The 14596-nt window shown below is 44.3% G+C and overlaps 1 protein-coding gene across 1 annotated transcript in view; it reads right to left on the bottom strand.

Annotated features, from left to right (window-relative positions):
- WSCD2 (WSC domain containing 2) overlaps positions 1-14596 on the bottom strand; it is a 135006-nt gene that overhangs the window by 70231 nt on the left and 50179 nt on the right. Inside the window, exon 2 of the mRNA XM_072600237.1 lies at positions 3704-4776. Coding sequence (XP_072456338.1) covers positions 3704-4088 — 385 coding nt within the window. The 5' untranslated portion in view covers positions 4089-4776. The remainder of the gene's footprint in view (positions 1-3703; positions 4777-14596) is intronic.

Consider the following 14596-nt stretch of genomic DNA (forward strand, 5'->3'; position numbering starts at 1 on the left):
TTGGCTTCTTTCAAACATGACTCCGATGCCACCTTCCGCAAGAGGTCTTTCTCTGTCCTCCTTAATCTTAGCACCTTCCTTCTGAGATTACTTCCCAATTTATCTGGTAGGTACATAGCTGTATGTATGTGGTTTCCCTCATTAGACGGAGCTCCTTAAGAGCTGTGACTGGTTTTTCTTTTTATTCCCAGCATATGCACAGTGCAGGACACATAGTAGGTGCTTATAAATCTTATCCACTGAGGACACACTCTGATTTTTCATTTAGATTGGGCCCAATCCAGGAGCAGACAAACAAAACCAAAACCAGAAGCACTCTGTGTTGCCAGTGTTGATGTTTTTCCAGGACTGCTATGTCAAAGCTACAGGGAAGTAGATTTCAGCCACAAACACACACACACACACACACACACACACACACACACACACACACGGTGATAGGGAACCTTCTTGCCAGAAGCAGCCCTCAGCAAAATCATGGCAGTGCCAGCATTGCTTCTTGGCATGTCATCTTCCCACCCACCTACTTTAGCACCATCTTCTCTCTCTTTTCTTTCATTACATGCCCTTCCCAGGCCCTTCTGTCCTCAGGTTTCTCCTAGGTTCTGCAACAGGGCTTTGGTCGAGGTGCTACATATCAGAAGGGTATGGAAAAGCCAGCAGATTTCCTGAGGAGGACATCTAGTAAGGGAAGGGGACTGGATCAATCAACTGTCATTTGTTCAGCACCTAGTATGTGGGAGGCATTGTGCTAAGGGGCTGGGGATAAAAGGAAAAGCAAAATCTAGTCCCTGCTTTCAAAGAGCTCCTAGTCTAATGGGGGAGACAGCATGCAAGTGAGACAGGATGACATATACAATCGTATAGGAACAAGACCTAGCCAAGATAAAGGAAAGGCGCTGAGGACTGGGAAAGCCTTCTTGCAGAAGGTAGGACTTTTTATGAGACTAGGAGGAAGCCAGGGAAACCTGGAAGCAGAGAGGTAGAAGGAAGTGCATTCCAGGTGTGGGGATAGCCAGTGAATGTGCCCAAAGTTGGGAGATGGAGTGTCTTGTGGGAGGAACAGCAAAGACGCCCATGTCACTGAATCATAGACTACTGGGAGTACATGTTAAAAAGGACCGTAAAGGCAAGAAAGGACTTTATGAAGGATTTTGGAAACCAAAAAGAGGACTTTATTTTTGATCTTGAAAGTAATAGGAAGCTGCTGGGCTTTGTTGAATAGAGAGGTCACATAGCCGAATCTGTGCTTCAGGAAGATGCATGGAGTGCTAAAATGGAGGACCGGTTGGGCATAGGGAGAGTCTTCGGGCAGGAAGACCAACCAGCAGGCTATTTCCAAGTGTGAGGTGTAAGGGTATGATGGCAATGTCAGAAGACAGAAAGGGGTATATACAAGAGATGTTATAAAGATACAAACAACAGGACTTGAAAATTGGTTGGGTTTGGGGATGAGAGAGAGGAGTGGAAGATTACACCTAGGTTAATGAGCCTGGGTGATTGGGTGAATGGTGGCACCTTCTATAATATCAGAAAAGTTCGAAAGTGGGGAGGTTTGGGGGGAAAAGAAAATGAATGAATTCTATTTTGGACAGGATCAGACTCACTATGTCTACAGGATATTAAGTTCAAGATTTCCAATAGGGAGTTTCGGATGGGAGCCTGGAAGTCAGGAGAGACATTGGTAAAAGTAAATCAGAAAGTCATCTGGATGTAGATGACAGTTTAAACCATGGGAGCTGAGGAGATTACCAAGTGAAACAACATAGAAGAGAAAGAGAAAAAGACCAAGCACGGAGACTTGGGAGACACCGACAGTTAGCAGGCATGACCTGAATGAGGATCCAGAAAAGGAGATGGGACAAGTGGTAGGAAAACTAGGAGAGCAGTGTCTAGACTTGGGAAAAGAAAAAGAGGATGATTGACATTGTCAAAGGTCAAGAAGGAAGGGGATTGAGAAGAGGTCATTAGACTGAATAGTGAAGAGGTCATTAGTGACCTTGGAGAGCCATTTTGATGGAATTATGAGGCTGGAAGTCTGACCACAAAGAGTTAAGAAGAGAATGATTGGAAAAGAGGTAATCACTTTTTATTGACAGCCTTCTCCAGGAGCTTAGTCAAAAAAGGGTGATAAGATAAAAGACAATAGCTAGAGGGGATGGATGGATGAAGTTTTTGAGGATGGGGGCCAGGGACTTGAGAGAAAAGGCCAGTGTAGAACTGACCTGGTCCACTGAGGAGTCAAGTTGGAGAAGGGAAGAAAATATAGCCAGTGCAGAGATGATGGTCTGGGAAAGAACTGAGGGGGAAGAAAAATTGGAGGTCACAAAGAGGCAGAAGAACAGGATGTGGAGAGGCAAGACAGAGGAAGAGGTGGAATAAGAATAGCTTATGATCAGATAAGGGAATTCCATGAACATGGAAGTTGGTATCATGAGTGATAGCAAGATCAAGGCTGTGATCATTTCTTTGAGTGATAGAGGTGAAGTAGAGAGTAGGTCATGGGACAGGAGTAAATTGAGGAACTGGGAGATTAGAGCACTTAAGAGAGAGTCAATATGCATAGTGAAGTCCTCTAGTATAAAGATGAAGGAAAGACTGTGAGCTAAGCACTAAATACAATTGAGGAAGCAAAGACTGTCCTCGAGGTCTGTGGACAATAGCTACAAGGATTTTGATTAGTGGATATGGATTGAGTGAGCCTCAAAGGAGGTTACTAAGTGATGGGGGGGGGGGTAGAAGGTGAGCCTAGAAGTGGCAATTGGGAGCAAGGAGAGTTCTAACTGCCCTACTTTGACCAATGAATTGTGGGAATGAATGAAAGTGTAACCAATGAATTGGGGGAATGAGCGAAAGTGTAATTAATGCTGAGATGAGCAGTCAGAGAGGCTGTGTCATCAGGAGGGAGCCAGATCTCAATGAGTGTAAAAAGACAGAGGGAATAAGAAAGGAAGAAATTTAAGAAAACAAACAATCAAGTCATGGAAATAAGGTGTAAGATGTGCTAGCACCCTCCAAGTATCTCATTAGACTGTTCAAGGTGAAAAAGCCTCAGAGATCATGTAATCCAGCTCTCTTCTTTTACAGAAAGGAAAACTGAGGTCTAAAGATCTGAAATGAGTTGCTCAAGGTCACAAACAGGACTGAGAATTTAACCCTTTTGTTATTGCTTTGTTGTGTCTGACTTTTCTTGATGACCTTACATCTAACCAGTCAAGAAGTGTGCCAGTCCGGAATTACAAAAACAGCCATCAGCAATGGCTTACTCTCAGGCAGCTCACGTTCTAATGGGGAACATGGTACTTCAACAACTCTGAATAATCAGGATATAGTTGGGATCAATGGATTCAGTGACCACTCCACAAGGAATGCCCCTCTCCAAAAGGATGCAAAAGGTACTACTCCCCAATCCAGTTCCCTCTTCATAGAACAAATGGTGCTATGCTGGTCTCAGGTCACAGAGAACAGAGGCTAAGACAAGATCGTAAGATTTAGAGTAAGAAGAGACTTTTCAGAAATCCAATTAATTCATTTTTAATAGATACGGAAACTGAGGCCCAGAGGAGTTAAGGTCACACCATTAATAATCAACAGAAGGAGGATCTGAACCTTGGTATTCTGACTTCACGGTGTGACCACCTCTCTTAGCCCCCCACCATCCTCCTTCTTCCATTTACCTCCCCCTTGATCACAGCATTCTTACCTCTCTCTTCCTCTTTCTCCCTGAGGACTCTCCCTTTGAGGGCCCGGCTCCAAGTCCCACCATAGTCTCCCAGCCTGCCCCGCTCTGGTGAATCCTTTGATGAGGGGCTCTTGAGCCAAGGGCCATATCTGCGAACGGCATTCGGAGATTCAGGGGTCTCCCGGAAGCTCCTCTCCAGGTGCAGGAGGTCTTGGTATGGCAGTTCCGCTCCCTCAGGGGCACTGGCAGCTGGGTTGCGCTCATTCTCAGCCACAGCAGGCTGGCCCACAAAACCCGTGTGCAGGAAAACCAGGCTCCCAGCTGTCAGGTAGAGAGCCACCAAGGTAAAGAAACGGACTGGTTTCCTGCGAAAATACCGCTGGAACTTGACCCAGAGTTTGGCCATAGCAGGTTCATTCCGGACTCACCTCTTGGGGTCTAGTTGTAGGGCTCAAAGAGGGAAGGGGTCATGTGGTGGGAGATTGGGAGGGGAGAATTCTCACCCAAAGCTGGCAGCTCTAGACTCAGGATAGGTCCAGATGGTTGTACTGGTTGATATGGCTTGGATGAGACTAAGAGTCGCTTGTAGTCTCTACACCTGTGGGCTAACACAGTCAAGGTCAAGACCTCTTTCAAAGGGAGATTTTCAAGTAGAAAGGACAAAGAACAGTCCAGCAGGACTCTTAGCTCATGTCCAACATTGGCTGAAGATGGATCCCTGGAGTCTTCAAGGAAGGAGAAGCTAGAAAAGGTGGGTGGGCAGAAAACTTCACCTGGGCTTTTGCTGGATGTTATGAGCTAAGGACAGAAGGATTCTGTCCTCAGAACATATCAGGGCTATTCTCCTTTTGCTACATTTGATACTTGCCCTCTGAAAGTTCTGGAGAAGGAGGGATCTTGTAAAGGAAAGGCAGCTTAACTGGCTGGTTCAAGTTTCTTCTCCCAGTTTCTCAGCCTGAGATTACAGGGATGCTGGGTACTTTTGACCCTCTCCACAGAGGGTAAAGGATCAGTGAACTTCCCCAGGCACGCACCAGAGATGGAAAGCTTTAGGTTAACAGATCTCCATGTGTTCATGCTCCAGGGCCAGGTGCCTGCAAAGCCAACAAAAATATTTGTCAGAGATGGACTCATCTACCTCAAGGCTGCAAAAAAGCAAACATTTCCCAACAATGCAAAGAGAGGGGCTAGGGAACAGGAATTTGAAATCAAGTGCCTTTGGTTCAAATATTAGCTCTGTGACCTTGGGCAAGTGACTTAAACTCTTCTGGCTTTAGTTTCTTTCTCTATTGGATTAGATTGAACCAATCAGTCAACAAGCATGTATTAAGTACCATCGTATACCAGACACTATACTTGGCACTGCGGGAATAGAAAGAAAAGCAGGTTAGCATTCTTTACACCCCATCATGATTCACAGAAAGTTGGAACTGAAAGAGACCTTTGAGATGACCTCATTCCACAGAGGAGGAAACTGAGTCCCAGAGAAATGAAATGTCTACCCAAGATGACACAGCAAATTCATGACAGAGACAGGACCCAGGGTTACAGAACCCTGTATACCCTTTTCAATCCAGTGACTGATTTCTTTAAGGGAAAAGAAGGCTGATGATTGGAAGGGCAAAGTTTGACCATTCAGCGTCCTGTTCTCAGCCCCTGAGCATTGAAACACAGTCTATTTTTAGATCTACAGAAAAGCATTGGAGCACAAACCCCATTAAAGAGCCCTGGCAGAGTAGATCCCCTCTACTCAAAGTGTAAGCACAGAGCATCATTCTGGGGACTCTCACTCTCTCAGGCAATTTGGGGAATTAACTCAGAATGCTTTTCCATTGTATGAATGGGGTCCAAGTGCTAGGAACTGGACACACTCCTGGACCTCACCTCTTTTTATGTGCCATTCAAAGGCTGACTGCCTTGGATAACTGGACTTCCCAGGGTCCCTAGATTGACTTGAGAGGGCAGAGGGGCCCCTCAGACCTCAGAAGATCTGGCGAGGTTCCCACACACTCTGGAGAAGCAAGAAACAAAGGAGTAGGAGCTAGAATGCAGCATGATTCTCAGGATTTAACCTCACAGAATTGTGCCTTAAGATTTCCCCTTAGTACACACACACACACACACACACACACACACACACACACACATGCATATGCATGCACATACATGCACATGTGCACACACATGTACATATCTAACTATTTTGCATTGTGATTACCAGTGTTTGATCTGAACCTATGATTCCATTAGTTTGGGGAAAATTCTCGGTGAGAAAATTCTCCACACTAATTCAAATCAGAAGCTCATTTATAACTTAAGCTCTTAGATACTGAATTCTTGAGTCTTGTATTTGAAAGTCAAATTTTCTATTCAGCTCTGGTCTTTTTATGAAAAATACTTGAAAGTCCTTCATCTTATTCAATATCAACTTTTGCCCTGAAGGATTATGCTCAGTATCATATTCCAAGCATTCTGATCTTTTAATGTAGAAGCTGCTAGATCTTGTGTTATCCTGATTATATTTCCACAATACTTGAATTGTTTCTTTCTAGCTGCTTGCAATATTTTCTCCTTGACCTGGGAGCTCTGGAATTTGTCTATAACATTCTTGAAAGTTTTCATTTGGAGATCTCTTTCAGGAGGTGATCAGTGGATTCCTTCCATTTCTATTTTACCCTCTGGTTCTAAAATATCAGGGCAGTTTTCCTTGATAATTTCTTGAAAGATGAAGTCTAGGCTCTTTTTTTTTATCATAGCTTTCAGGTAGTCTAATAATTCTTAAATTATCTCTCCTGGATCTATTTTCCAAGTCAGTTGTATTTCCAATGAGCTATTTCACATTTTCTTCTATTTTTTCATTCTTTTGATTTGATTTTATTGTTTCTTGATGTCTCATAAAGCTATTAGCTTTCACTTGCCCAGTTCTAATTTTTATGGAATTATTTTCTTCCTTAAGATTCTTGTATTTCTTCTCCCATTTGATCAATTATATTTTTTAAGAAGTTCTTTTCAGTTGGTCCCAGGCCAACCCCGACTTGGTCATTATTTGGGCTCTGATTGGTTTAGAATGAATGTAAATAATAATTGTTTCTATTTGTAGCAGAAACGTTGAGGATCTTTCCCTCCCAGATTGATTTATTTTTTTAAAAGAGGCCTCATTTCCTATTAATCCTTAATCATTGAATTGACATCGCCTCAGTCAAACTGAGACCTGTTAAAGACCTTAGTTTGAAAAGGCAAGATCCCCACAGCATTCTGGGCCTTCTCTAGTCATCCCGATCCAGATCTCACCTCTGGACCAAGATGGCTCTGGAGGAAAAAGTGAGACTGATGACCTTGCACAGACCTGCCTCACTTAAATCCAATTCACTTACATGTCATGGCATCACCTCCCTGAGGTCACAGCTGTCTTCAAGAATGAAGTACAAACAGCAAGCAAGCCAGGCTTCTAAGTTGTCTTGGTCTGGAAAATTGTTTCACCTCATCCTTTCATGGATTCTGCCACTCCAGAATTTGTCTTGAGCTTTTCCCAGAAGTTTTGGAAAGAGAGAGATCAGAGGAGTTCCAGTCTTTTGTCTGCTATCTTGTCTCTATCCCAAGATACAAAGTACTAAACCTTTGAGTGTGTATAGGGTGGAGGAAAGAGGGTGTAGACTCCATTTCAATTTGTTTTTAATAGCATAAGTAACAGCCAGAAGAATACAAAAGAAACCAATCTACCAACAATGAAATACAATGGTCAGAATATGTATTTTTAAAGAACAAGTTTGCAAAGTCTGGGTCTAAGAACTTTGTTTTTTTTCTATGATACTGTAAGGAGAGTAAACTATGAAATTGTAAAGTCCTCAGGGCTAGAAATCACCCAAGATGTCCCTCCATGGAGTATGGATCCTGGGAAACCCCACCCACCTACCCTGCACTCCCTTGAACTCTTACAAATGGCCCTGGCATTACCTGAGGCTCATTTCAGGATAATTCTTTCAACTGCCCTTTCATTATGGCCTAAGCTCAAATCTCCAATCCTTGCTTACCCTTAACTTAGCCCAAGCCTTTTTTCAACCAAAGGCAAGGAACAACCACTGGGTGGGTGAGATTTTGAGAATCCCACTAATGCAACACTCTTATTGACCAGTGGGTCAGACTGAATGTCAGCCATTGGCCAAACTCTTAAGAAATCTGAGTAACTTAATGGGAGGCAAAATGGATCTTACATACAGAAGGACTATGGGAAAGATCTAGGAATGGCCAAGTAGTGTGAGGTGACTGGGAGGGAACAGAAGGACCAGGAAGGGATGGGTGCCCAGGGGAATACCAGGGAACTGGGTCAGATGGGATTAAGGATAGAAAGTGAGCTGGGGTCATCTGGAGTGTGAAGAGTTGGTCTAGGTTAAAGGTAAAAGAGAATTGGAGTTTGGGCATGTGTCACATCATATGGAAATGAGTCTCAGGGAACACCAGGGCCATGTGGGATACTTTAAGGGGAGTACAGGTATGTGTGTGTGTGGAGAAGGTTGCCAGGATCTGTACCCTGTCATTGGCTTAGCAAGTTACTAGCAGTGTGACCTCAGTCAAGTCACTTTCATGTGGGTTCTTAAGTACTACCAATGTACATTGAAGAGATTGGAGCAGGATTATAGGATGATAGTACAAACGGGATTTTTTTCCCCAAAAGGTCAATTCTAACATTCCATGTTCTAAGGTCTCCTCCCAACCTTGATATTCTATCTTCTAAGGCTCCTCCCAGCTGACATTCCCTGCTCTAAGGCTCCTCCCAGCTCTGACATTCTCTGTTTTAAATTCCCCCCTTCAAATCTGGTAGTCTATATTCTAAAGTACTTTCTAGCCATGGTACTGGAAGTTGTAAGTTCCTTGTGACTACATCCTATGGTTCAAGCTGGCTTTATCTGTGTGAGGAGGGCCTCCTGTCTCTGCCATCTTCTGCTTCCTGAAGATTGTTAGCACCAGGCTAGGTGCAGGCTACTACCCTCTGCTACCAGGGCTACTCTTACACCTTTCTTCCCAAACTCACAGTCGGCTGCCTTCATCCATTTCCATTTATCCCACTAAAAAGTGAAGGAAATAAATGGGGATACTAAGTGCTATTAACTTAATGGCCTCGAACGCCCTTACCATCTGTCGTGATTTAATTAAATAAAAAAAGGAAATATTGACGGAGCATATGGTGCACATAATAAATAAGTATTTTAACTTTGTTTCTTTGGGTAATGATTCTGATGCTTCTTGCTCCAGGGTGCAAACGTTATGCCCAGGGTCACTTGTTGCAGGAGGCTGGGGAATTTGCTGCTGGAGGCCAGGGGGAGGATTCTAGTTCAGGAGGCTGGACAATTGGAATAGTGCCATTTGGGGGAAATCTGGATGTAGGTGCCTAATTTTGAGTACTGACTGCATGGAAGGAAAGACATTGACCAGCTGGAACTATTAGGAGGAAGTTGGTTGGGGGGGCCCACAAGAAGTAGACAGAGATACTAGGAAGTGTCCAAAGCAGGATCTAGAGGACTTGCACTTCATTCAACTCAGCACCAGTCAAAGAAAACTGGGGATGTGGGGTATAGATTTCTGCTTTATATAAGAAGGGACTCTCTAATAAACACAGCTGTCTAAAGTTGGAACAGAATATGTAAATGGGTAATGAGTTTACTGCCACTGAAGGTACTCAAATGGAAACAGGATGGTCCCTTTTTAAGGATGTTGTACAGGCATAAAGATTAGAATGGATTACCTATTCAGACTTTTCCAACTCAGGCATTCTGTGATCCAAGAGCCTTCCTAGCTTTGACATCCTAGGTTGGAAGGTCCTAGGTGTGATCTCTGTTCTAGATTCCTTCCACCTCTAAGATCCTGGTCCTAACATTCTCTGTTCTAAGGCTCCTCCCGGTCCTGACATCCCCTGTTCTAAGGCTCCTTCCAGCTCTGATGTTCTACTTCCTAAGGTCTAAGGAGAAGGAGTCTGGGGCAATGAGCTGGAGGACTTCCTACCTCAAAGCTCCCGTTAAAACAGAGACAATAGATTAAAGCGAGAAGCCTCCATTCTTCTCAGTCCCTCATTGTGGCCACAGACAAAACCTTCAAGGAAACCCATGAGAGTCAGGAGCTTTGGAAACCCTGGCATCAAGAGCCCCAAGACAGGCCTGCTTTTCCTTTCTGAATACAAGCAGGGAGGGCCACATTCTCAGCTGGGAACTGAGCAGAGCCTGGATCTTCCTTTTGGGTTCACAAGAAGAGGTGAAAAGTCTGAAGGAGGGTCTTAAATCACTATCATTAAGCCATCTGGAGCTCATCCCTCTCCACCAGGAACTGCTGTGTCTCAGGTCAATTAGTGCACATTTGCATATATTTCATTAATACTTCTGCTAATTGTCTAGAGGAGATAATGGACTTGTCTTATTGTTTCCAGTCAGGGAATGTTTACCAACATCCAGTTAAATGGCACCTCAGGCCTCTGCCCTCTCAGCCCAGCTGCCTCGGGGGAAGTGGAGGATGGTCCCATAGAACAGGGGATGTCAGGGCTGGGAGGGGCCTTAGAACAAGGAATGTCAGGGGTGGGAGGGGTCTTAGAACAGGGGATGTCAGAGCTGAGGGGGGTGTGGGGAGTGGGGCTTAGAACAGGGAATGCCAGAGCTGTCCGGGTACTGATTCTTCCAGGAAGCTCATTAGGGACCAGAAATATCTTCAGTATAGGCCTGGTGCTTGTCAGGAGATAATTAAATATGAACTGAAATGGTGAGGCCTTTCTGGAACAGCTTTGAGCATCAGATGGGGCAGAGACTCCTGTCTCTTTATTTTCACCTTCCCCCATTCCCTGAACCTCTTCCCCTGCCCCTTTATTCACCATCCCCTCTACTGCCCATAGGCCAATATGCATGGGGTGAGGTCTGAGTTGGCCTCCCCTTTCATGGGTGCTGAAAAGCTGCCCCTTGGACTTTCACTCCTGGACTGAAGTTGCCTCTAGAAAAGTCATTCTTCTGGGTCATAGCCAGAGTCATAGACCTCTAAATGTGGTACCTGAGAGATCTGACACACTCTATCCCTACTTCTCTGGGTGACTTTGGGCAAATCATTTCCTCTCTCTCTGTCTCAATTTCCTCACCTATACAATTGAGTCAGGTTAGTCAATCAATCAATAATCAAATAACAAATATTTATTAAGCCCCTACTGTATGCCAGGCAGTGTGCTAAGTTCTGAATTGGATGACCTAATGGAAAGAGCATTGGATTCGGAGTCAAAGGACTAGGATCAGAATTCTAGCTCTGCTTTGAACTTCCTTAGAGATCTTGGGAAAGTCACATAAATTCTCTGGGTCCTCAGTTTCCCCATTTGTACAAAAGGGTTGGACTAGATCAAGGGTGGGGAACCTGTGGCCTTGAGGTCTTCTATGTCCTTGTGACTGAGTCCAAGTTTTACAGAACAAATCTTTTTATTAAGGGGGTTTGTTCTATGAAATTTGGATTCAATCAAAGGGCCATACTTGAATACCTAGAGGGCCACATGGGGCCTTGAGGCTATACAGGTTCCCCACCCCTGATGGTCTAGACCCCTTCTGGGTACAAGTTCTAGAGTCCTCAGTACATACATCTCTTGGCTTTGGCTCAGGGACATTTTCTGAGTCTGAGTTCCTAGATTCCAGTAACCCTGAAAGGACTGTCTGGAATGGAAATCCAAAGGAACAAAGCTATGGGTTTGCTAATAGGAGGTAAATTCTGAGAGGACCAGCCCAGGACTACTGGCAGCCTTGGCACCATTAATCCTCAATATTCCTCTTAGAGGACAACTCTGGCTTAGTCCCCAGTACAAGCAGATGTAACAGCAGCTCTGTCCCCTCTCCTTCCTCTCTTCTCTCCCCACTCCCCTCAGCACCAGGCCTGGAGTCAGGAAGACCTAAGTTCAAATCTGGCCTCAGACACTCACTAGCTGTGTGACCCTGGGCAAGTCACCCTGTTCGACTCCATTTCTTCATCTATAATATGAGTTGGAGAAGGAAATGGCAAACCCCTCCAGAATCTCTGCCAAAAAAACCCCAAATGGAGTCACAAAGAGTCAGACAAAACTGAAAACCTACTGAAGCAATGATAAGGATTGCTCTAGCCCTGGGGAGGGAAGACCCAGAAGCAGGCTGAACAGCTGGAGGAAAGCCAGCCCTAGAACCCAAAATTTGTTGTTGATACCTGGCAAGGTAGATCAACCATGCACGGATAATTAAGAGATGGCCACATTTTAAATATTGCTTCTGAGAACTGACAATGTGTTATTGTAGTGAAAATAGTGAAATATGCATTAGGAAATCTGGAATCCAGTCTTCATTTTGCCACTGACTTACCTTAATCAAGACCTTTCCCCTAGGTAGGCTTCAGTATCATCTTCTATAAAATGTAGGGATTGGCACTGGATGATTTCCAAGAATCTCCCCATCTTAGCCTGTTGTGATTCTGTTTATTAGGCCCTTTCTACGTGCTGGACACTTTGTTAAGTACTAGGAAGATAATAAGCAAAAAAAAAGTCAATTTTGGCCCCCAAGATGCTTAGGAGCTGGAAAGGCAGGTCGGAGGCTGTTCATCAGTGCCCCCGACACTGTCTAGTGGCCTGACATCCTAAGCCTGGGCCAGAGCTGCATGTGTCCTGCTGACAATCTATTTCAGTCCCAGTGGAGTGACATTCCCTCAGGCTAATGACCATCCCCTCTCCATGGGAGCTGGTTGGCAATGAGGAGCAGGAAGGCTGATAAATTTCTCTGAATGGATCGAAGAGCCTTCCCTGAAATTGGGTTGACTGATGAAATTCTGGGCTACTGAAGGACGCCCAGAAAAGAACACCAAATCCATTTTTACTGTAGCCTTCTAAGGGCATTTCATTATGTCCTTTGCTTAAAGAGTTGGCCACCCTAGGGAGAGGACTCTGTGTTGGAAGGAGGGAGAAGCCAGTAGAAGAAGCCAAGGGCCAGTCATCTGGCCCTCTCCAATGTTCTGAAATCTTCACACTGAAAATCTAAAGTAGGATAAAAAGGGGATTAGATTCAAGGTGTTGGAATGCATAAGCCTGGGGAGGAGAAGGCTGGGGAATAATTTTACATTTCCTGACCCATAAAGGGCCCTTACTGAGGATTTCCAAGAAAAACAGAATGAGGGGATCACTGAATTTAGGGCTGGTAGGTGCCATAAAATTCATCCCTTTCAATCTCTTCACTTGGAGGTTTTGAGAAGGGATGGTAGAAGGGTCAGAGCTAGGATCTGAACCCAGCTCTATTGAAGTGAAACTTAGAAAGTGTTTTGACTATAGCTACAGGACAAGGCCTTAGTATAGATTTGGAACTGGAAAGGACATTCTCTAAGGAGGCAGCACACTCCATCTGCCATAGTGGCATTAGGAGTCAGGAGACCTGGATTTAAGTCCTCTCGCTGAAGCTTACTGCCTGTGTGACCTTGAGAATTATTAAAGCTCAGATTCCTCATCTGTCAAATGAGAAGGTTGGACTAAATGACCTCTGGGGTCCCTTCTGGCTCTAGAGTTATGAATCTAGGTCAACTCTCTCATCGTACAGAAAAGGAAACTAAGGCCTAGAGAGTTTGAATGCCTTGACCAGTGTCCCAGATCTAGTGAATGGCTAAGCCAGGATTTGAAACTAGGTCTTCTGACTCCTATGGCAATTAGAAGCTGGCACAGTGGATAGAGCAATGAGTCTGAAGTCAGGAAGACCTAAATTCAAATTCAGCCTCAGAAACTTAGTAGCTATATGACCTTGGGCAAGTCACTTCACCCTGTTTGCCTCAATTTCCTCATCTGTAAAAAGAACTGGAGAAGGAAATGGTGATCTACTCCAGTATCTTTGCCAAGAAAACCCTAAAAGGGGTCATGAGAAGTCAGATACACTTAACAATAACTTCTGATTCCAAATCCAGGTTTCTTTCCACAAAATGTCAAGGAGAAGGATTTACATTAAGGAATTAGGATCACTAGGTTATAGATTTTGAACTTCAAGATTATCATCCAACTCTTCAATTTTATAGATGAGGAAATGGAAACCTCAATAGGCAGAAAACAGGAAGAGACTTAAGGCCATGTAGTCAAATTGCCCTATTTTAAAGAGGAGACCAAAGCCTAGTACTCTTAAATGGCTTGTCCAAGGTCACATGGGTGATTTGTTTACAGAGCCAGTATTTGAATTCAGACTCTCTAATTCCAGATTAGTTTTGCTTATAATCTTCTTCCCCAAATTAGCCAATAACTACTTATCAAGTGCCTACTCTATGTCAGGCACAGGGCCAAGCCCTGGGGCACATAAACAGGCAAAAGACAGTCCCTGTCCCCAGTAATTCATAATCTAATGGGAGAGAGAACATAAACACAATTATGTACAGATAAGATATAGACTGGAGACATGTTGTCTCCCTCAGCTAGATAGTCAGCTCCTATCTTAGGGCAGAGATTTTGTTAGTGTCTTTCGGTCTCCAGGCCCTGGGGCATATAGTTGGTTTTTAATAAATGCTTATTGATGTATGAGTGAAAAGTCAAGAACTAGGCTTGTTTGATATGAGATCAAGGAGAAAGTCTAGAGAAACAGATGAGTCTTACTTGTTGGTGTGGCCCAATGTGAAGGTAGGGGTGATGAGGTATGAACTCTGGAAACCCCTCCCCTATAGTCTGTGCCAACTACCCTTCCCCCCATACACACACCCTGAACTTCCCTTGAACTCTGCCACATGGCCCTGGGGTTCCCTGAGGTTCATTTCAATATAATCCTTTGAAGTGCCCTTTCATGTCTGCCTACGTCCAAACTTCCAATTCTCTTTTACCCCTAACCTAGACTAGCCCTTCATAGTCTGGATGGCCTCAGCTCACTTCCCATCCTTAATTCCATCTAGACCCCTTCCACCTGGCCCAGGTCCCTAGCATTCCCCTGG

Source organism: Notamacropus eugenii, chromosome 4 (genome assembly GCF_028372415.1).
Source record: "Notamacropus eugenii isolate mMacEug1 chromosome 4, mMacEug1.pri_v2, whole genome shotgun sequence".
In the NCBI taxonomy this organism is placed as follows: Eukaryota; Metazoa; Chordata; class Mammalia; order Diprotodontia; family Macropodidae; genus Notamacropus; species Notamacropus eugenii.